The sequence below is a fragment of the Ambystoma mexicanum genome, chromosome 10 (genome assembly GCF_040938575.1).
Source record: "Ambystoma mexicanum isolate Mex_15411 chromosome 10, UKY_AmexF1_1, whole genome shotgun sequence".
Lineage (NCBI taxonomy): Eukaryota > Metazoa > Chordata > Amphibia > Caudata > Ambystomatidae > Ambystoma > Ambystoma mexicanum.
Genome location: NC_090932.1, coordinates 686,372,666 through 686,396,950, shown reverse-complemented (window position 1 = coordinate 686,396,950; position 24,285 = coordinate 686,372,666). Strand labels below are relative to the sequence as shown.

General features: G+C 46.5%; 1 protein-coding gene across 1 annotated transcript in view; it reads left to right on the top strand.

Moving 5' to 3' along the window:
- Window positions 1-24,285, top strand: part of ATP1B3 (ATPase Na+/K+ transporting subunit beta 3) — a 434,039-nt gene that overhangs the window by 88,417 nt on the left and 321,337 nt on the right. Inside the window, exon 2 of the mRNA XM_069618280.1 lies at window positions 5,069-5,197. Within this exon, the coding sequence (XP_069474381.1) occupies window positions 5,069-5,197 (129 nt within the window). The remainder of the gene's footprint in view (window positions 1-5,068; window positions 5,198-24,285) is intronic.

Sequence of the window (24,285 nt, the reverse complement as noted above, 5' to 3'; positions counted from 1 at the left end):
GTGGGGACCAGCTGATCTTTGCGAAAGCTCCCTGGACGTCAGACCCTCGAAAGGCTGCCAACCGGAGACTGACTGCAGCAGAATCACGAACAGAAGCGCCCGGACATTGAAGTCCAACACTGCCAAAGACCTCTGTTGTCGACTGGACTCGCAGTGCTCCCTTTGCTTAAGAACATTGAAACAAGGACTACCTTGCTCAGCCTCGTCAACTGCTTTTGTCCCGGCGGAGAAAGTCAAGGCCGCCGACGGCCGTGGAAAATCTGCTGGTGGGTTTCCGCCACCCGAAGTCCGCAGAGATGCTGATGACGCGATGCCCTTGCTGGGCTAAAGTTCTTCATTGACTCCTTGCAGCAACAAACGCTTGTCGAGGTGCACCACATTCCTCAGCTTGCAGTGCTTGTTGACGATCGATCGAAAACGTCCTACAAGAACCGAAGCTGCTGCCGCAACGACGGTGGTCACCCTTTTTCCTCGTGGGATTTTGACTATCCGTTGCTCCTGTCTTAAAGGAATCCCTCTTTCAGCTACCCCCTGTCTTTCTCCTTTCCTCCTCCGAGGAGGTTGCCAGACCAGTCCGATCTATGAAAGCCTCGTCCGAACAGGTCCATCCCTGTTCCTCTAAAACCACTAAGGACACCATCGATACCCTCGCTCCGGCCCTTGCAGATTTCTCCAACCTCTCCTTTGCCTCTGGCTCTTTCCCTTCCCCTCTGAAGCACTAAAAACCTTGGATGCACCCTAGACACTGACCTAACACTCGGGCGCCAAGTCAACAACGTCTCAAAGTTCTGCCACTACCACCTTAAAACTCTTAGGCGCATTTTTCCATACCTCTCCTTTCCCAACCGACTCTCTGCGGTCCAATCAATTGTTATATCAAGACTGGACTACGCTAACCCCCTCTACCTCGGAGTCCACGCAAACCAACTGACTAACTACAAAGGGCACAAAATGCTGCAGCCAAACTGCTACTAGCGCTTGGCCCGAGAGACCATACCTCCCCAGCCCTCAAAACTCTGCACTGGCTTCCGGTTGCCCGAAGGGTGACCTTCAAAACCTTATGCATTTCTCACCGAGCACTGCATAAGACCGGACCTCAGTATCTTCAAGACAAACTAAAACCCCATCACCCTGCACGTACTCTAAGATCAGGCTCAGACGGCCTCATAGTCCTACCAAAAACAAACTGTCAGGTTAGACGGGTCATCATTCTCAGCCTTGGCCCCCATGCTGTGGAACGCGCTCCCACTCCACATCCGACTCACTGAAGACCATGTCTTTCCGCAAATTACTGAAAACTTGGCTCTTCCCCTAAAACCAACCCCGAACTCAATTTAACTCAAACTGAAAAACAGCATCTCAATGACCTTGCTAAATGCTGGATCATAAATAGCAATCCAGCATCATGATCTGAGCGAGAAATCAAACTATTAACCTCTATTGGTTAGCTAAAAAGGACAAACAAAATAGAATGAGTAAAAAGGATCAAACCTGCGAAGTAGATAAAAAGAACAAGTTGTACGAGGGCAGTAAACTGGCTGAAATTAATGAAATGGACAAAATAAATGTAATGGACAAAAGTATCAATGTGGACATGAGGAATAAAGTGGATAACAATTCAACTAACCCAAACTACTAGATCTTAAATAACAATAAAACAAATCAATACAACATCAAGATCCAAGCGAGAAATCAAACTAATAACCTCTAATGTAAACTAAAAAGGACAAACCGAATAGAATGAGTAAAGTAGTTTAGAGCAGTGAAGTGGATAAAAAGAATAAATTGTACGAAAGCAGTAAAGTGGTTGAAATGGATGAAATGATTGCAGTGGACAAAAGGAACAAAATGGACGAAGGGAATAAAGTGAAGAGGATGGAAAGATGAATACAGGAGACGGATGAGTGCATGGTATAAATGGAAAGTACAGAATAGACTATTCGAGTACATGTGACGGGTGTAGTGCATGTGACAGATGAAGAGCAAGGAACGGATCAAGTGCGTGCGACAAGTGACATGGGCTGAACCGATAATGCAGGATGGATGAACGAAGTTGTTGGAGCGGATGAAGTTGGTGGAGCGGATGGGTGCGCGGATGTAGGGTGTGATGGTGTTGAGTGGGTGTAGAGTGCGAAGTGAGCAGCGGGTGTAGAGTGCGGAGCAAATGGGTGATGTATGTGGATGGAACGGGTGATGTATGTGGATGAACGGGTGAAGTGGGTTGTAGGAATGGGTTATGGATGGAACGGGTGAAGTATGAGGAAGGAACGGGTGAAGTATGTGGACAAAATGGGTCAAATTTATTGAATAGAACGATTGAAGTATGTGGCTGGAACGGGTGAAGTGGACGGATCAAGTGAAAAATGTGGTTGGAACGGGTAAAGTATGGGGTTTGAATGGATGAACTGGGTGGACGGAAAGGGTGAAGTATGAGGATGGAACGGATGAACTGGTGTGGACGGAATGTGTGAAGATGACGTATGTGGATGGATGATTCCTGGAGAAAGGATAACGTGGGTAGAACGAATGAAAGGAGCAGTGCATGGAACGGATTGGAGTGGCGTGAATTACATGGAATGGTTTGGAGTGCATGGAACGTTTGAAAGCGCATTGAAAGGAACGGTTTTGAGTGCTTGAAATGGTCGTAATGCATGGATCAGTCGGAGTACATGGAACAGATAGAGCCCACTACAATAGTTCCATGTACTCCATCTCAAGCACCGAAGGTAAACCACCATATCACATCTCCACTCTTACTTTCTTCTTTACACCACCACTCAACTAGACCACAGCGATACTATGACACCATTCGGTATAGCTGTTCTCATATCATCATTTGCCTCATACTCCCCATCACCCTAACTAAACACTGCTGGTTACACACCTCCAGCCTAGGCGTTCTCAGGCCTAACACAGCCAGAATCGGTCTGGATAACAACCTGCCAGGACGAACACATACTCTTGGTCGATCAACCACCACACCTACTGCTAAGAAGCAGCTATCGCATGAATGCCACACCAGCTGCACACCTATCTGGTGCTCACATGCACCTTTTTGACTCGCTCTATTCTCTCTACTGCCTTGAACTTCGGTTCCCGAGGGTATTTAACCTATCAGTGCCTTGAGACCAAACCAGTGGTACATAAGGCGCTATATAAATGCAAAGTAACATAACCTGAAACAGACTTTCAGACTTTGAGACTTTCCTGCACTGTCCAGGTGTGTTCAAGTGATGCCTACAAATGCAGACATGCATTCAAATTGGCTTCCTAGGCCCTGAACAGCTAGGTTCTCTAGTTTGGGTAACGCTGGGAAGAACTACGGCCCCTCTTAAATCTGGGTGGCTTTATGGTCTGCCTCCACTAGGGGCAGCGGCCTGGTATGGGCTCTGTGGGAAGATTTTGATGCAGGTTATCTTTGAGGATTGTGAAGGTTGTGTTGTGTTCCTCTTGGCCTGAGGCTGGGCTGTTTTTGTTTTTGGAGGTAGGGGATTGTGGATGGTAGGGGCAAAGGGTAGTTTAAATGGGGGGGCGGAGGGGTGCAGGATAGAAACCCCTCATTTAAAAGAACAAAGTATAGGCTAACTACCGCAGGTGAATAATGCACAAGTAATGTGACCTCGTTAAAAATTCGTAGAACTTTTAAATGAGTGCTACGTGTCCCCTTTCTGCTAATCCCTGGCCTTGTGGGTCTTGTACAAAGGCAAAACAAGAGGTGATGGCTGGGAGGTTTACAATTAATCCTAAGCCTCTGGCATTTGCTATGGGCAACCCTGCAGAACATATTTCTTTAGCCTTCAAAGTCATTGCAGAAAGGTAAAAGACATGTGCAAACCAGGCTTGTTCCTGCCTGGTCTCATCCTTTCTGCATGAGACCCCAAGCAACGACATGTTTCGGCATAATCAGTGAGGGTTAGCGACATGACCTTGCAAATATGACCTTTTGACAGATCACCTAACCTGATGTAGCACTACGTGCTGTAAACTGCTGGTAGGCAAAAGAAAGCAGGAGGGGATAAGTAAATACACACGTAGATAAATTAGAAATAAGAAATCCACTTTAAATTTGTCTTGTATAACATTTTGAAGGAGGAATACAAATAAAGGATGGAATACGGCCAACAGAACCGCTGCATACTTTTGTTTTCCATCATTGACATTGATGGTTTCAAAGTGGATAAACGCCTCATACCTCATCATACCTCCCATGACTGTTCACACGTACCCCATTTATCCTCTTATCAGCCATTCCTACATGGCAACCTTAAAAAGATTAAATTTTGACGCATTATCTTTTGCACCTGTCAACCTTAAAATATTTATTTTGAGCCGATATAATGGTTGTGACTTCATACGATTTAATTGCACTGCTTAGAATTTTAAGATGCAGCCTATGGTTTGAGTTCTTCAACGGTGTTGCTCTGCAGGTTTGATGGGTGGGCCTGAGCATTAACAATGCATTTTTATTCATGATCCTGTGTGCTGTCTTTACATTTGAACCACTTCAACCTTTGCCACAGAGTTGCATCTTTTGATGGGATGGGGGCATGATGGAAGATATGCACTAATGGGCAGGACTGTCTGTTTAATGCTAGCCTAACGAAAAATAGCCACATATACGATGCTTTAAAAATGTGACAAATAGACCAGCGAAGGATACTGTTGGGAGAATACCCTTTAAAAGGAGAGGAGCACCTCACACAAGTAGTATATAGAAGGCCCCTTTGTGAATTGCAAATCAATGGGGAGTAGCTATAAATGACATTCGGGATTCAATTCTCATCTGTTCAGTTAAAAATTAGGAGCATTTTTAATCTGAAAGCTACAAGGCAGTAGCTTCTTGCTTGTCATATTTATGAATGGTTCCTTTTTTCACTCTTGGGTAGCTCAGGGATCTGCATTTTTCATCTCAACTGGGGCTTTTTTGTCTGTCACTCTCCATTAAGTTTGATTGCTTCGAAAAGATGGTTTCATATGTGGGATATGGTGTGCAATTGCAGTAGAAATGTACTTTAAGAGGAGTTTGACATTTTTTTTAAATTGTTTCTCTCTCCCTATTTTCCCCCAGCTTTAATCTTGCTGTTTTACTTTGTGTTCTATGGATTCTTGGCTGGACTCTTCACTTTCACCATGTGGGTTATGCTTCAAACGCTGGATGACTATGCACCAAAGTATCGGGATCGGGTTTCCTCTCCAGGTAATTATGATGTACAATATCATACACATTAATTGATGCACAAAAATACCTTTTTATAGTACAGATGTATTTGTTTGACAAATAAAAATGTCCCCTCTCGCAGCCTATTCCTATCACCTTGTAATGTTTGTAATGCTTTGTCCTTTAAGTGGTCTTTGGTAATGCTTAATTATAGACACAACCTAGCATATATGTTGCATTCAGCCTCCTGAGAAAGCAGAAATGCAGCAGAGAACACCCTACCAGACAGTGTTTAAAAAAAGGAATTAATTTCAAAATGATGGCCTGAGCTTTTATCGCCTGCCCAGAGTATGATTAGATGTCTGAGACCAAGAGTGATGAGAAGCCACAGACCTGTTAAGCTGCAAAATCAATGGAAACAGCAGGGGGCTGCCTATGGGGAGAATGCCACCCCCACCCTCCCTTAGTTTAGAGGTTCAGTTGACCTGAATGTTTTGTCTGGTATTGGGAGGCCGTCCAGTTGTGTGGTTGATTGACACTAGCACGGCACACCTGGTGAACAGTCAAGGGCTCCCCAGCAGGCAGCAGTATATGGGGGGGGGAATAACGAAGTGCAAGGCCCTCTTCATGGACCCTTCTATGTAGTAATCTCAAATCTTCATGGCTAGTGCCATTGTTCACTGTGATGGGCCACCTCCTTTTTAAAATCAAATTCCTTCTATGCTCTGCAGTGGATACCTTTGTAGAACAAAAGGAAGAGTAAGTGAATCCTATAAAAAAACAATAACCTCTCCAAAGACAATACACAACCATACACACTGACGCACAACCGTACAATTCCGATCAGTCATACCACACAACCCTACTTCCCGTACCACAAACCCACAACTGTATGGGTGATTTGAATATTTGGTTAATTGCAAGGTCAATTTCTTCAACTCTAACTTTTCGTAGAAATCTGCCTGTGTTTTAAAGAGCAAATGTTTTACTTTTTTCCTTCAGCACTGCACATTTAAAGAATATTTAAAATGCAAGCGTGTTTAACACAGATTAAACAGTTCTTTTGATCATTGACAGGAATTGATCACCATTTTACCCCATCATGTGGCTAGCATATGCAGCCCTCCTTACTTTACTTCCTCCAAGTGCCTGGTTGGTGCTTTTTAACCAATCTACTACACGTTTGGAGATTTGTGGAAACATACATATGGGAAAAGGAAAACCACCAGTGTAAGAATGCTAACTGACTGGAAAGATAGGGGGAGGTGAAGTTGCATGACCAGTTGGCAGTAAGCCTTGTTTCGTGTTTAGGGTGCACCATGTATTAGTCCACCAGTCCTGGCATCCATGCCAAATTGCTCTACAAATGTTAGTTCTATTACAGATTCTTTTTTTTATTTATTTGTTTGTATTAAGCATTTTTCACACAAACGTGAGCATTAAATACAAACTTCATGAGAAACAAGATGGAACCTAACCCCCTCCCCCGCTGCCCTTTTGGGGGTGGAGGGAGGGGAAACGGACAGCGAAAGACCATTCATGCGTGTACATCGGGTTTGATCATCTGGGATTCAATCTCGTGTGGCTTTGATACTGTCATTTATAGGCCTCCAAAAAGGGGGCCCACTCTGTTTCTCTAGACAGAGAAATATCTTGCAAGAGGCCAGCAATGCTCTCAATCTCAAAGTTCTTTAACTTTGCAGACCCACATTGCTTACTTCGGGAGAGTTTCAGACTTACAGTTTATGGTAATGCATGCCCTAGCCGCCAGCAGGAGGAAGTGTCACGTGTGGCACCCTTTTCAATTGATCGTCCTGTTCTAATCCGAATGGGACCAGTCTTGGGACCTGGTCACGAGAGATCCCTTCGACCCTTCTAATCCAACCCAGAACCTCCTTCCAGTAGACTTGCGATCTCGGGCAGGCCCACCACATGTGCCAATAGTCTGCCTGGGCGCCACAACCTCTCCAGCACATGGGGCTCGTTTGTGCGAACATTTTAGTCTTTTCGGATGGAGCTGCCACGTATGTAGCCGCTTTAGTCAATGAAGTTTGTACTGGGCTGATACCAATGTTTTGTGCGCTGATCTATACATGCAGGACCATAGCGTGTCTCATCATAGGGCCCATATCCTTCTCCCATGTTTTTCGGAGACTGTCTGTATTTCTCCCACTTGCTTCAAGGAGAGTCCCATAAAGCTTTGAGATGAGACCCTTAGTATGAGGAGAGTCACTCAGCACCTTTTCCATTGGGTAAGTTCCCTCCTGAGCTTATCTCTCCACTTCGCAGCTGTCGGTGATCCTTTGAGCTGCAGGTACTTGAACACGTCCAGCGGCCCTATCTGCAGACCGGCTTCTAAGTCTTGGAGTGTTATACAACCGCGTGGTTTTTTTGTCGAGTCCTGCCTCGCACCATTCCTGGAAATGTAGCGGTTCACTGCTGTTCCGAATCTGGGGAGCCCAAATCCACGTAGTGAGACATTTTGTTTCCCCCTTTTTCCACTGCAGGAGAGTCCCCATTGCATAGTGCTTGAGTACACTGTCTGGGAAAGATTACCTTGGAGCGCAAAGCCACTCGCCTAATGACATGTCCTCATTCTATAGTTCTCGATGGCGACCCATTGTGTTTGCTGGTCTCCTCGCAGGTGTGGGACTATGGCTCTGAGTTGAGTTGCGCAGTTATAGGTATACATGTCCGGAGACCCGCCCATCCCTCCTCCTTTGGTTGGGTCAGCGTGGAATACGATATCCTCTGTCTTTTCCCATGCCATAGGAATTTGAGGATCATTCCTTTTACTTCTGTGAAGTGAATGCTGGGGATGGAGATTGGGAGCATGTGATACTGGTATAACAACTTCGGAAGAACCACAATTTTTATGGCGTTCAATCGCCCCAACCAGGAGATTGTCAATTTTGCCCATCTTTCTAAGTCTTTGACTATCTCTGTAATTTAGGGTGGCAGATTGCTATCATGAAGCTTCTGTCTTTCTTGCGATGCTAATCCCCAAATATCTGAGGCTCTGAAGTGCGGTCGGTATTCCTCCTGTGGTGGTGGCGCCACGTCTTCCCTGATTTTGGGCCTTGTAGAGGAATAGTGTGGATTGGTCGGCGTTAACTTGAAGTCCAGCCCACTTGCCAAAGTCTTGAATTGTTTGCAGGACTTTTGGTATGCCTCCTTGAGGGTCTGCCAAATACAGCAGTATATCGTCATCGAATATTGCTAACTTGTATTCCACTTCTCCTACAATTATGCCCCTGATCACCTTATTTATTCTTTTGTTGTTGCCGAATGGTTCCATAGGGCATATAGGAGTGGTGAAGGGGGGGCCAGCCCTGTCTGGTCCCTCAGGACATGGTGATTTCACTCGAGTTTATTGTTCACAGCCTCCCCTGCACCCCCCCCCCCCCACACCGTGGGCTCCTGTATAGTGCCTGGATTCCTCTTATCAATGTTTGACCGAAGCCCATGTTCCTCAGCACGGCCCAAACTCCCATTCCACCCTGTCAAATGCTTTCTCTGAGTCCATGTGGAGGAGAGCCTGGTTCCCCTCCGTTCCCCCATAGTGTTCCATAATGTCCAAAGTTTTCCGCATGGCATAGGCTCTGTCTCCCTTATGAAACCCACCTGGTCTGGGTGCACCAGGCAGGGCAGAATGTCCTCCATGCCTGTGGCAAGAACTCTGGTGTACACTTTCGCATCCGTGTTCAAGAGCAATATGGGGCGGTACAACTTAAAGCTTGTGGGGTCCTTTCCTGGTTTGGGAATTACTACAATGTGTGCAGTGGAGAATGACAGCAGTGTTTGCTGTACCTCTTATATGGTTCAAGAGAGTAGCTAGGAGTAGGGCCTGGATGTCTGAGAATTGTTTATAGAATCCCATACTATAGCCATCTTCTCCAGGGGCACCACCTGGGAGGAGTCTTTATATTTATATATATATATATATAATTTTTTTTTTTCGGCTGATTGCACCTCTTCTACAGTGATGTCTTCTTCCAAGAGGGCGTGCTGAGTCTCTGAGGTGTTAGACCTGCTGCTTCTATATTCTCTATCATTTCCCCTCCCTGCTCTGACCCCCTATGAGGAGTACAGGGCTTTGTAGTATTTAGCGAATTGGCCAGCTATTTCCTGCGCCACCTGCACCCTTTTCCACCTTCTGTCTGAATCACTTCAACCCATCTCTCTACCCTTTGCGCCCGGAGTCTGGCGGCTAACATCTTGTCTGCCTTATCCCCATTTTCATAAAATGTCTCTTTTAGGAACTTCAATTTCCTAATTATGGCCCCTGCCACCAGAGCCCGCAATTCATCCTGCTTTCCTTTAAGGGCTGAGAGATGCTCTTTGCGGTACACCCCCAGGGCATGCAGCCTTTCCTCGAGTTCCACAATCTCACCCCTTAGTTTGTCCTCCCCCCCCCCAATTTCTGTTCCCTCTTGTGGCTAGCCCCTTCCCTTATGAGTTGGCCCCTCCACACTGCCTTTCCTGCTTCCCATACAGTGCCCTTGTCCACTTCCCCATTGTTGTTAAATTGGAAGTACTCCTCTATTGCAGTACGTAATTCCTGCGCGTAGAGTTTGTCCTTCCATAGGGTCTCGTTAAATCTCCACCTGGTCTCTTTGGCCCATCGCCTCTAGTTCTAAAGTTGCTATGACCATATCATGGTCTGGGCAGGCTACTGGGCGAATTAAACTGTTCTGCACCCTTGATCTATTCTCTCTATAAATCCATAGATTGTCAATCCTTGTGACGGTTTCGTGTACCTATGATTTAAATGTATATCCCTTTTTTTGCCCGGATTACATGACCTCCATACGTCCACCAAGCCCTCGTCCTCCAGGGCAGACGCAAACCGGGTGGCCACGCTTCTGGCGGTGCTTTTACTCCGTAAGGTTGTCTGCTGGCTGTCCATTTGGGGGTCTGCCCAGACACTAAAATCCCCCACCACCAGATCCTCCCCGTTCCCTCTGACCGAGGCCAGGGTTGCCTCATTGAATGGCCCCTGCCCTTTCTTTCTCACACAGGTGGAGGCTACTTTGCCTCTGCCACTTTTTGCTGCCTTTTTCACCATGTGTGCACCCTGTGGCTGCTGTTGGGTTCGGGCTCCCCTGCTCTAGGTTTTCGCCTCGGTCCTCTGCATGGCCGGGCACCTTTCACTTTCGTGCAGCGACTGTCTTCCTCCTCCCGTCTGGTCCCCCGGCCCTTGCATCCCAGCCTTCTCGCTGCACTATGGGGGCAGGCCGCTTGGACTAGATCTCCTCCACGCTGGCTCTCTACTTCCCTTTTTTTTTCGTTGGTCTCCACTACCCCTTTTTCGTTACACCCTCCCTGGGGCTGCTTATTCAGGAAGACTGGTCCCAGTAAGTGCCTTTTGGGCTTGTGTGGCTCTGCTCCGGTCTTTATCCCAGTGTCTTGGCTGATGGGCTCTATATTTGCATGGGTGGGCCCCAGCGTATCTTCCTGCAGCTGGTGTGCGCTCAGCATTGCGAGGTCCTCCCTGGTGCTTGCAATCACACCGCCTGGGGCTGGATCACTGTTTCTCTGAGGGTCTCCCACCTCAGCGTCTCCCCGCTATAGCATCTTCATGCCTTGGGACTATAGGGAGCATGGGGAGAGTTTGCACTTTCCCCCCTCTCACCTCCCGCTGTGCAGTTGTCTGCCACACGCCTAGTGCGGCTCACCGCGCCTCAGTCTATTCCCGCAGTTGCGCTCTCCACCTTTTCCCTCGGCTCCTCTTGGGCTGCACTAAGCCTTTCCCCTTTGCCGCCTTCAGCGCTTGCTGTCGCTTAAGAGGTCTTCCCCGCACTGGATTCTCTGCCGGCTCCTTTTCCCCCCCTTACTGGATGCCCTGCTTGATCGTGCCTTCTACCAGCCCTTCCTTCTGTGGCCTTGCTCTGAGGCGCATGGCGCCTTCTTCACGTCCCACCTGAGTGCCGCGGGCCAACTGCAAGGGCTCACGCTGAGTGCGATGGGTCACGGGAGCTCGGCTCTGCACCGGGGCTTATCTTGCTTTTGCGTTATACGGGCAACAGGACCCCTAGTAATGGCTGTCCGCCTTTTTCGCTGTCTCCCTGGGGGGGGGATGCTCAGTCTCCATAAAACACTTTACAGCTCCTTCTCGCCACTGGTGTGTGCAGATTCTTCTTCCTACACGATTCCGGTGCACAAAACTCTTCTTTTTTGGCTGTTATATTGTTGAGGATACGCTCTTAATCATCTCACTGCTCTCCTCGAGGATCGGAGCCGAGCTTCAGGCAGCCATTACCTTCTGTGCCCCCTAGTGGTCTCCTATTACAGATTTTTAACAGAGAATATAAATTAAGTTCTTGTACAAGAAGGAAATATTACACAAGCCAAGAGTTTCTAAACATCTTGGTTCCTACAATAGACAACACATGACGGTGGTCGAACATAAGATAGGATAAGTAGGAGCTAAAAGCAGCTCCTGGGTATCCAGCATTAACCAGTGACAAGCTTTCATGGTGGGACAAGAAGCTAGTACATAATGTTCTGCAAATCTAATTTCCACATATGATGCAAACATATCATTTTTTAAAAAAAACACATTTTTAAATTGCATCTGGTTTAAATTTTAAAACTTAACAAATCAAATGGACATAAATGGATCTAAAACAGGCATGAAAACACAGGAAAAGATGAACAAGATAAACGGAATAGACCAAACCGGGTGTCGGTCAATAAAATAATGGTAGAATTACATCAAATTTAGGCTATAGATAAATCTTGAAACGGATAAACCTTCATGTACATTCTGCATATTTAAACCTCTTTTCCATAAGTTCAGTAAATTCTGTGCAATACATCAAAAGAAGCTAATTATTTGGTCCTGCATGCAATAAATGCCTCAAAATAAAGTACCATGTGCTTTATGGATTCAATTGCTGAGTTGCAAAATCTAAATCCACTATTAACCACAGTTATGTTTCTCTATGCAGAATCTCCTTCGTAGAAAACAAATTCCAACCTAACCGGAGAAGCATAGCCCTATGTTGTCGATTAGGGATTTGGGAGAGCAATATAGAAGAGTTCCCTCGCCGTTTATGCTCATGAAAGAATGTGTGAAATGGGTGCAGCCCAATCAAAGTGAAAGAGGGCCCTTTTAACCTTGGTTGGATTAGAAGTTAAAGTATCCAAATCAATGCAGTTCTTCAGAGAAGAGCTCCATATGTCTTGCCAAATTGAGCAAGATAGTAATAATTCACTTGAGGGTCATTATCACATTTAAGGGCACCACCCAAGGTCTCGTACAGGGAGTCTAGTCTGTAATAGGGGTGTCACGGTATTAGTTTTATAACGGTACGATAAACTTCTTACCAAATGACGGTATATCATGGTTATCGCGGTATAGCAGGCGGAGTTAACTAATCTTAACAAATATTTTCTAAAAGGTCACAAATTGTCAGATTTATCACAAACAAAACCATACTTTCCACTGAAATGCCACCCCCAAACAAACACACATGTGGGGGGGGGGGAGAGAGAGAGAGAGGGAGGAGGAGGAGGCGGAGGAGGAGGAGGAGGAGTTTTCTTAAGTGGTCATTTAGGCTTTTAGCTCCCCCACTGGCTACTGGGGAAGATGAAAATGTTGGCATCTTTATAACCTGCATGCCACAGATCAATGGAGGATGATGGTAGTATAAGCTTGTACACACACACTTTATGTTACAGCCTTTAGTTTACTTGCGGGCCAACATGTTACCCTTTGGTATGACAGTAGGGAATACCCACAGAGATTAGTGCATTTCACAGTGTGACTTATTATATGTAAATTCAATGATAGAACCAGGGAAATCCTCCATTGTCATATGTTTAGCAAACATTATCCATTATAAATATATAAACCCCAAAGCCGCCAACCCAAAGTAAATCCTTCTTGGCACTGTATTTATTCTTCCTATTGCTAACATATTGATTTTGTGTCAGGTACGTGTGGTTTATGGAAGGGCATTAAAAACTGCTCCAACTGAAACTACTTTGCAGATGGCACATCCAACAGTGCAAGACCAAGACTGCGCAGAACTTGCTTACTGCAGCCTTTCCAAAACAGATTGAAAAGCACACTTAACGGTATAAACGGTATAAACAATGTGACGGTTATTATTGTTTAATTGAGTGGTTCATGGTATACCTTAATACCGTTACATCCCTAGTCTGTAAGTGGTCAATTTTTAGATATGACAGCAGGCGCCGCTCAACACAGGCTGTTAAAGATGTTACACCCAGTTCAAACCTGATAGCCGCAAGATAAATGGCATTGGGATACCAAAGATCTTCCGCCACAACTTAGCTTCGACCCCATCCAGAAGTTTAAAAATACCGTCACCATAACTTTCCGGGCCATGTTGGCTTAGATTTTCCCCTAATAGAAAATAAGAGCTGAATTTAGGGAAAATCTTCTGAATGTAGGATCGATTTTAATGATCTGGCTCTGAAGCTGGGCTGCTTTTTGCCGAAGGATCTGAGATATTTTTGAGGCCTGATTGATCCCCAAAATGGAACTCTAGGTATACAAGGCTAGGCCTGGTCCTGATATTTACGTTTCCACAGACCAAGAGGCATTGCTTTTTTTCAACTTTCTCTTTGAAAAGGCCACGATTTTGGTCTTACTGGTATTAATAAGTAGCCTGTTCTCATTAGATATTTCGAAAAGGTGTTCAAGAGCCTTTGGAGACCAACCTTGGATTTATCGAATCACAAAATCATCGGCGTAAGCCAGCCATGGTATTTTGCACTCCCCTACCTTTTTGGTGTAATAAGGCCCCCTTCGGCCACACAGTCGACCACATCAGACCGATATTTGTTGAATAGCCAGGGGGCCAAGACACAGTCCTGCCTTAAGCCCCTATACAAACGTATTGTCCGCGAGAGATCGCCTTTTGATTCAGCAAGATCTGTATTGCGGGGTAATCATAAACACCATTAAACGCAATAACTCCCGTGGCATACCCCAGCCAATTTAGACCACAACCGGTTTCAATCAACGCGGTCAAATACTGCTGAAGGATCAATTGAGGCCAGATAAGTACATCCTTCGAGCATAGCCCATGGCGATTTTTTTTTTCTTTTTTTTTTTTATCAGCTTTACAGTGCTACCATTTATGTTGGTTGAATGTCCCTTGCGTAAACCCTTCTGGAATCTATTCAGCCCATGAGTAGAAGCCCATTGCTCCAAGTGAGTCAAAAGAAAATCAGAAGATCTTGCAGTCAGCGTGGATTTAAGAAATTGGCTGATAATTTTTAGGCTCTGACCTGCTGCCACATTTGAAGATGGGAACGACTTGCGCCATGCTCCAAGAGGCTGCAATACTGTGTGGAGGATACTTCCAAATTGCAGGAACAACATGTTGGCCCAGATAATTGGTTCGGCCTTAAAGGTATTAGTTAGGCCATTCAGACCCAGGGTACAAGATTTTTTACATTTATTCAGTAAATGGTAAATATCTTCAATGTCTAGCTCCGGCTGCCAGGAATAGTCCTAAATCGCAGAGCTAGAGAGTAAATCAGTGCCATTGTTGTTGGCAGGTGATCCAAATAGTTTCCAAGAAACCAACCCATTCTGGCTCAAACAGTATTTAGTTGAGAGATGGCGAAATTGGGATCTTTGTCATTAATTGAAGACCAAAACGACCCTACACAGGAGTTGATCAGCACCCTTAGCATGGTCTTGGCGTCACGCTGTTACAATGATGCTTGCATCAACTTGCAAACCTTTTTTATATTTTTGCCTGATCTTCTTAGCAAGTTTAGCTCTAGCAGCAACATCATCAGTTGACTCCTTACTTTTCCTAATCTTCCTCATGAGACTTGGCTGTAGCCAGCTTTTCATTGTAACAGTGGATAGGTCTGTGTGATCTCATTAATCTAAATCTAGGATTAGTTCTTACATGAGTTACTGCAGTCTGCGTTTTCCACTGTACTGTAGTTGTCGACATGATTGAGTGGAGATTTGGTTTAGGATATCAATATTGAAGTTGGACCATTGAATTGCATTACCTGGGTGAGTAGTTCTTAGGTGTAACAGATCTATATACTCTGATCAGAATATCAAATTCTGCTTTTAAAATAGCATGGTCGCTCCAATTATTCCTTAACACAGAGTATGAGGTACAACAGTTTGACAAGTAATCAACTAAGATGTAGTCCAGAGTTGAGGAAGTAGGCATTTCCACCCCATTAGCTTGATTGATGGTCCTCCCCATAAGAGGCTGAAGCCCTAGTGCCCCAAAGCAAGGCACCAACCTCTACCTGTGATTGGCTGGAGCTGACCTACCCAGGCCTGGGATCCACAAAGGTTCTTAGCTCTTAGTCGTTCTTATTACCTTGAGAAGGTACACTGTGTCTGCATTGTAACTGGAGCGCTTGTTCATCTCGTGCAACATGTGTCTCACATTGTAACATCTTTGTTGCAAGCTTCTGTCTGTTGTCGGCTTTCTTTCCCAGCTCTGGTTTCTGTCCATTGTCTGAGTCGGCCGGGGGGTCGCGTGTTCGGAGACCATGATGTGGAGCTCTACAGCTCTGAATTATGAAAAATTATTAATTTATTGCAGCTGGTGTTACTGTCGTTCAGGGAATGTAATGTCATTTGTATCTGGTGGCCTTGTCAGCAGATCCTTTCTCACACGTTTGCTCTTGTCCAGCCTGAATTCAGCTCAGTTCTTGCGGAGCGGCTTGTGGCCTGCTGTAATTTTTCCTAAACATTGTTTTTCCTACAGTGTCCATGCTATTCTCTCTTCTCCATATGTCCATCACACTTGGCCCTTTCGGGTCCATAAGTGCTCCTGCAGTTCCATAAGGTAATTCGCATACATGTACCTGCAAGCTTTACTCGGGATCTCTTGCTTATTGCGGTTTTCTGCATTAAGCTAGTGATGAAATAAAAGCAATGGCAATATGTATATTTATCTGTCCTATATAGAACTGTAAGCTTGTGTTCTTGTATTTGAGTGTTTGTGTCCTGATGTGTGGCTGGCACGTGTGCTTCCTGTCTAACGCTGATAGGTAATGGTGTCCCTAACGCCGGCTTCTCGGCTCTTTAGTTGCGGCCTGGGGCTCCTCGGCCATTCTGGTGAAGATTTGTAACACTTCTGGTCTGTAGGGCTGGCTGAGTGGGGTACCTCTCGACATACTTGTCGATCATTGGAGCGCTGGGAATTGGTCCGAAATAGTTTGGGCATTCTTGGTATCTCCTGGCCTTATGCCTTGTACCTTTTATAGGAGGGGGTGAATTTCCCCATCCCTCTTCACCAGTTTACAGGCACCAATACATTCAGATTAAAATCTGATGAACACAGGGCGACTGCCATGGCACCAAATGGAACATCAGCAATGGGCACTGTGGTCATTCCCAAAGCTGGATCCACTGCAATTAAAGGCCCTCCCACCATTGCTAGACTTTGCTGCTTTAGTGAACACTTAAGTACTGGGACTTCGATCAGCCAGGTCTCTTGTAGCCAAATGCAATTAGCCTCTTTTAGGGTGGCCATAGCAAGTGGGTTAGCAAAGAGATGACTCCCACGCGTATTCCATGATTTAAGGCACAGGGATTGGGCTCTCTTCACAGGTGACCCTAATCTAGGGAGCTCATGGGACTGGTGCTTCCCATAGAGTTGACGTAACTGCTGCCCAATCGATGTTCATGCCATTTGATTGTTCGTCCGCCTTGGCCACCGATCTAGATCCCTGACTGGTAGGGTGGACCACAATACACAACCTTTGACCACTGTTGAATTAAAGTGGATAATGGAAGTGTCAGGGTGGTTTCTATCAGGGAAGGCCACTCGATCAATATCGGGAACACAGTAGACCTAAAGTTGGGATTTCAGCAAAAATCAGTAAGATCTTAGAACGGTTCAAGCAGTCTTGAATGTTAGAGCCCAATAGGCTGGTAATTTTTAATTTTAGCTTACGTTACAGGGTTCTTTACTCTACTACCCCCTCACGCCCCTCGCCTGGTTCGGTCATTCGTACCTCATGGGGCATCATTCCCGCTTGCATGCTGTAGTATGCTATAAGATTTAGACCTATTCGGCTCTACACAGCTTAATTGTGGCTCCAGAAATGGTTGTGCATTCGACATATGTAGCCGCCCCAAGAGTTGGGCCACACCTGCAGCCCAACACTGGTAGAGGTTAGATGGTAAGTGCCTCTTTTTATAGGGTCACCCTCTGCCCCTGGTTCATTGTTTATCCGGGCACCTAAGACCAAGGCTACAGGATTGGGGAATGGCCCAAGTAGCCTTCTGAGACCAAGTGCTTGCATCAGCTGCGAGCACAATATACTAGGAACCAGAATTGGACAGTTAGATAAGCTTCCCGCAGCAGGGGCCCTAAGTTGGTCAGGGACGCTGCTAATCAGGTGGCATAGCAACTCTAACAAAGATTCACGTTTGCCCAGGGAGAGCGGCTATACAGCTGTCTTTTACATTGGAGTGTAGAAAGGACAGTAGGGAAGTGGGGGGCAGGAACCAGTTCAACAATAGACCAGTTACATGTATCAGTAATTTTGATTGTCGCCAATATTTTCAATTTTCCTAATGGATGATACGGGGTCCTCGCCCAAGATCCCAGGCCATTCACAATTGGGTGGAAATGCGGCTCCAAACCAATAGAGTCCAGTTTACCATTTACCTCGGTTAACATGGAATTTGTGGATTTCAGCTCATTACAGATGTTATCATAAAGCACCACAAAAGAGCTTTAAACCATGTTTAAAGCGGAGACCGTTGGGCGTGTGAGGCAGTCTTTCGACTTCAGGAAGAGTATGGTGCATTACAGCACTTTCATTAAATTTGCCTGTCTCAGAAGAAGATTCCGCTCTGACACTGACATGGCCGTCGAGTTCATACAGGCTTGTTGGATGACACTACCGGCATTGTCATGTAACCGGGCCCCCAAGGGGGTGTTATTTCCCAGGGCTTGATCTGCAAACTCGATAATACTAAGATCTGTAAGTTCTTTGTGCCGAACAGGGATGTTATGTACCTTCATAACCGAGTGGTTGAGCATTGCCGTACCTCTTACAGGAGCCACAGATGTAAGTTCTGTGCTAGTAGCTACTGGCTTCACAAAATAATGATGTAATAATCGTTGGCCGGCGATGGGAGAGAAGACAGTTTGAGCATGGGGCTTTGAGAACTGGTGTTTTTATTTTGTATTTTTTATTTTAAAAAATTTAGCACAAGCCCCAGGATTTAAAAATGGTGAATTGGCCATATCCACATTTACCAGCCTGGCCGGATTGAATTGGTCATCGGGGTTTAAAATTAGGTGGGGTACAACTGGCGCCTCAGTTACTAGGTAATTCCTTCCAAAACACCTCAGAAGTAGAGGAGGGAGGCAAACTTATAACGATGCAGACTCCTGAGGAGCATGAATGAGGCAACTTATAATGCGTGCTGGATCCAGTAATTCTGGATGGTTTTCATGACCTGACTGGCTTCTGAGGCCAGGCCTCATTCATATTCACAGGACAAGAGAAGCTTTGCGCTTAAATAACTGACCAAGATCAAAGGGGAAGAAAATCTGCTGCAGTCTCAAGGTCACGTTAGGTTTCTCGGTGTTGCTAATCCACTAGTTGAAAGAAAATGAGGCACAGTGATACCTGTAATCAATGGAGCAGAGTCACATAAGCTATGCACTTTCAAAGAAAGATCGAGTAGCTGGCCCAGTTCAAGGGGATAAAAATCCCTGCTGCCTCTAGAACAGGCAAGTCAAATCAGTTAGGATCAACTTGTGGTAGATTTCGCTCACCGATACTATCCGTAGCACTACTACAGCTCACAAGCAGCAGGAGTTCAGAACGCTGCAGCCCTCAGTCTGCAGACTGCTTTCACTTTTTGGACCACTTCGCGGTGGATGCCGGTTAAATAGAGTGCAGGTGGGGGCTTGCAAGGCAGCAGTAAACATAAAAATTCACTCCAGTAGCAGCAAGAAGGAGCGAGCGATGGCTGCAACTGCTACAGACTGCCTTTCCGGACCACTTTTTCTATTGTTGATGACCCCTTATGTTTTAAGACCTGTAGAGGGGCTCCTAATGTTTGTTTATAGATTGCCCCAAACATACAGAGTTAAGTTCACATAGATGAACAAGTTACTTCTTAACTTGTAACGTTCTTTCGATGGGATGTTCCTCAGACTTATTCATTATCTTTGATAATTTGTCTCCAGTTTGCTGGCCTCAGACATTTTTTCCTCTGTAGAGGGCGCTGCGCGTCGACGTCTGCCGAGTCGATGTCCCTCGACAGCCACCGTATCTGCGCCAACGTCACCATGCCCATAAATAGCCACACGCGGCGTCCGTTGCTCAGTTCCGTTTTGTAGCATAAGAAAAGTCATGCCTGAATTGGTTATTGACCTTGAAGGAGCGTAAGCTGCAACCACAAGGGAAGTATTACTGCAGGGATGGACGGATAAACGGATGGATGGGAGGGGCAATAAGGAATACGTCGGAGGAACATCCCATCGAAAGAACATTCCAAGGTAAGAAGTAACTTGTTCTTCGAAGGGATTGTGTCCTCCGACGTATTCCTCATCTTTGATAGACTTCCATAGCAGTGTCATGTAATTGGAAGTGGGAGTAATAATGTCATGTATCCCTTTTAGGAATGAACTGAATGTAATACGGTTTTGCCAAATCTGGTCTCTTGACTAGTGGAGGAATCCAGGTTGTAAAATTTTGTGAATGTATGTGTGGACGACCATGTGGCAGCCGCACATATGTCTCGGACCAGTACCCCTCTTTGGAGGGCCGAAGAGGCTGCGATACCCCAGGTTGGATGAGCCCTAAGATTTTGGGGTGGCTCTTTCCCTGCTAGTTTGTAACATTTCAGAATGGCCAAAATAATCCACCTGGAAATGGTTTGTTTTGTTATGGGTAATCCCAACTTGTGACCCAAGTATCCTACAAACAGTTGGTCTGCTTGCCTAATCCTAGCCAGTCTGCTGATGTAAAAGCTCAGAGCTCGCCTTGGGTCCAGCCTATGTAGCCTTTCTTCCTCTTTCCCCGGATGGGGAGGAGGGGAGAACGAAGGTAGGGTCATTTTCTGAGTAATATGAAATACAGAAACCACCTTTGGGAGGAAATTAGGCTTCACCTGTAGGACAACTTTGTCCTTGTGGAAAATTGTATGTGGGGGTTTACAGGAGAGAGCTTGTAGCTCGCTCACCCTCCTAGATGTTAGTGCTACCAATAGGACAGTTTTAAGCGTGAGAAATCTCAGCGAGCAAGAGTGAAGTGGTTCGAATGGAGTGCCCATTAGGAAGTTTTGACTAAATTTAAGTCCCATAAGGGAACTTGGAATGGTCTTGGAGGATAAACATTAGTTAATCCCTTGAGAAATTGTATTACTAGAGGTAGTTTGAAATACGATGGCTCCTCCGCAGTGCGCTTGTAGATTGAAAGCGCTGCGAGATAGCCTTTTACAGTGCCAACTTGAAGGCCTGAGTTTGCCAAGTAGAGTAGAAACGATAACACCGTTGGTGTACCTCATGAAAAAGGGTCGATATTCCCTTCTCTACACCAGCTGCAAAATTTGTTCCAACGGCAGCGGTATAAAGACTTTGTTGCTGGCCTTCTGGCCGAAAGCAACACCTCAAGGATGTCATCAGGGAGGTCCCAATCCTTGTACCTCACCCTTTCAGAAGCCCGGCGTGAAGGTTGAGGGTTCTGATGTCTGGATGGAGAATCTGACCTCCCTTCTGTGAGAGAAGATTCTCTGAGTGGAGGACAGATCGGAGGGCAGATCGACATATCTAGAAGGTCTGGGTACCACGTTCTCCTGGCCCAGTGTGGGGCAATTAGGATCATGGTTTTCTGGAATCTTCTCAACCTCTTGATCATTTGAGGAATAACGGGGACTGGTGGAAACGCGTAAAGGAGTGGGAACTCCCAGTCCACTATGAACGTGTCGCCTAGAGCTCCTCTCGGGGGAAATTCCCTTGAACAGAACAGATCGCACTTCCTGTTGGTGCTTGTGGCGAACAGATCCACCTGAGGGGTTCCCCAAAGGGCGAAGATCTCTTGAAGGACTTCCTGAGCTAGCTCCCACTCGTGGGAGACTGTGCTCTGCCTGCTCAGAGCGTCCGCTGTCAAGTTCTTCTCTCCGGCTAGGTGGACTGCCGATGGAGAGATTCCTTCCTGAATTGCCCAAAATCAGAGCTGCATTGCCACTCTGCACAGTGTCAGTGACCCTACGCCTCCTCTTTTGTTGAGGTAGTGCATGGCCACCGTGTTGTCCGTCATTATCAGGACATTTCTCCCCTGTACTGATGGCAGGAAAGCTTTCAGCGCTAGTCTGATCGCTCTCAGCTCTAATAGGTTGATATGTAGTCTGGACTCCGATGGAGACCAACGACCGCTGATGATCAAGTCGTTGGCATGGACTCCCCACCCCGTGAGTGAGGCGTCTGTGACTACTGTCATCTCCGGCCATGGTTGCCAAAACAGTTCTCCTTTCAAGATGTTCTCTGGATAGGCCCACCATTGAAGGTCGTGGGCTAACTTGTCCGGAATCCGGAGGAGATCTGTTATTCTCCCTAAGAATTGCGACCACCGTGTTCTCAGTACCCACTGAGAACATTCTCAGGCAAGCCTCTGGCACAAGGAAGATGCATGATGCCATGAGGCCTAGCAACCTCAAAAAGTTGAAGGCTGGGAGACGTTGGGCATTTTGGAACTTGTTGACCATCTGCAGAATATCTTGAGCCCTCACCTCTGGTGGCGAGGCTTTTCCCAGGGAAGTGTCCAGGACCGCTCCAATGAACTGGAGTCTCTGAGATGGTATCATCTGTGACTACTTTAAATTGAGGAAGAAGCCCAGTTTGTGAAGGAAGTGGCTGACCTAATCTAGCTGGCTCTGAGCTTGTTCCGAAGATACAGCCCTGATCAGCCAATCGTCCAGGTATGGGTAGACGTGGATCCCTTCCCTCCTTGGACTCGCAGCCACTACCGACATTAGCTTGGTGAAGACCCTCGGGCGGAGGTCAGCCCAAATGGCAGAACTCGAAATTGATAATGAGTCGCCAATTGCGAACCTCAGGTATTTCCTGTGTTTGAGATGGATTGGCACATGGAAATAAGCATCCTGAAGGTCCAGAGATACCAGCCAGTCCTGGAGCTGGAGGGCCTGAAGGATCTGAGAGAGAGTTGCCATCTTGAACTTGTCCTTCCTGAGGAACTTGTTCAATTCTTGTTGAAGTCCAGGATGGGTCTCAGTCCTCTGTCCTTCTTTGGTATGAGAAAGTAGGGGGAATACAAGCCCTTGTTCCTGTCCGCTACAGGTACCGGTTCTATGGCACCTTTCTCTAGCAGGTCTATGAGTTCCTGCAAGAGGCGCGGATCTGGAACTTTTAGAGAGCTGTGCCCCGGTGGATGACTCTGAGGTATGTGTAGAAAGGGTAGGCGGTAACCCTGGGCACCCGTCTCCAATGCCCAAGCATCTGACGGTATAGCCTGCCATTCCGTCAGATGGTGAGTTAACCTGCCCCCTACAGGTGTTGTGTGGAAAGACCTTAGAGTGGTTTGGGGCCGGCTGATGCAGATGCCGAGGGTAAAGAGGCACCTGCTGCTGCTGAGGCTTTAGTATTTTTGACCTGTCCACCTCGGATGGATCTCCTTTGGCCTCTTTGAGCCGGCTGTCCTCTGCTTTTCCTGAATGCGGAATAGCGAAAGGACTTTCCTCTTCCAGAGGTTCCTGAGGGGCGAAAAGGGGTTTGGCGGATGGCAGCTCCTAATGATTTTGCCGCTGCTTTAGATGTCTGCAACTTTTCCAGACTTTCATTAGCCTTTTTACCAAATAAAGAAGAGCCGTCAAAGGGCATATTCAAAAGTCTGGCCTGTACATCTGGAGCAAAGCCAGACTTTCGCAACCATGCATGCCTGCGGATTGTCGTACTTGCTGCCATGGCCCTGCTGATACTGTCAGCGGAATCGATGCCAGTTTGAAGTGACTCGCACATGGCATCTTTGTCATCTTTAATAATGTTAAGGAAGGCTTCCCTTTCCTCTCCTTCGGGTATGCAGTCAGCCGCTGATGAAACACACTCCCATAGTGTGTGACTGAACCTGGCGAGCGTACAGGTGGCGTTGATGGACTTAAACGCCATACTACAAGTAGAAAAGACTTTTTTTTGCCATAGAATCGTACCTCTTGTCATCTCTATCCTGTGGGACAGTAGGGTAAGTGGACCTACTGCTTGATGAAGTTGCCGCTTGAACCACCAGGCTCTCTGGAGTCAGGTGTTTTGATAAGTATTCAGGGTCAGCCGCAGCTACCCTATACTTGGCTGACAATCTTTTATTGACTGCAGGGATAACTTCAGGAGTTTCCCAATTAGATGATATCTTTCTTTGTAAGGCTGCATAGAAGGGGACCACAGGATCCTCCTGTGGACCTTTGTCTAATATGTCTGTCAGGTCATCCTATTGAAAAATGGGCGAAGGCGCAGACCAACCCATAAACTCAATAATTCTTGCCATCGGGGTTCTATAGGGTGTTTCGGCATGTTCCCCTGGGTCTGGTTTAACAAATTCCACTTCTGGGGAAGTGTCCAGCCCACTTGCCTCAAGTAATGATTCCTGTCGGTCTTTCAACTTTATTTCCTCAGAGGTGAAATCCTCTGAAACAGGTAGTGTGGTCCTCTGCAACCCAAAGGTTTCCTGGTCAGAATCCTCCCCTTCTTCATAGGTTGAAGATAATCCGGGGTACTCTGACCTCAGAAATGGTGTAAAACCCATTTCTAAGGCAGAAGGAGCCAAATTCGTCATTATTGGGTGAGAAAATGTCGATTTCGAAGGCACAGAGAACGGCGTTGAGAAAACTGGAAGAGGCCTCGAAGAACTCGAGAGGATCGGCATCCTACTCGAGGATGTCGACGACTGTCTCGTTGTGCCGGAGGCTCTTGGTATCACGGTTGGCTGTGCAGTAGCTGTGGTTTTCTTTCATCGGCGTCGACGATGGCGTCGAGTCGCGAGTCGATCGACAGATGCGTCGAAGGACCCTTCGACAACAGCGTCGATGGCGCCTATCCATGCGTCTAAGGGATCTTCGACAATGCCGTCGAAGACGGTGCCTTCTTACCCGATGGCCCGTGGCGCTCTTGGGTGGAATCTTT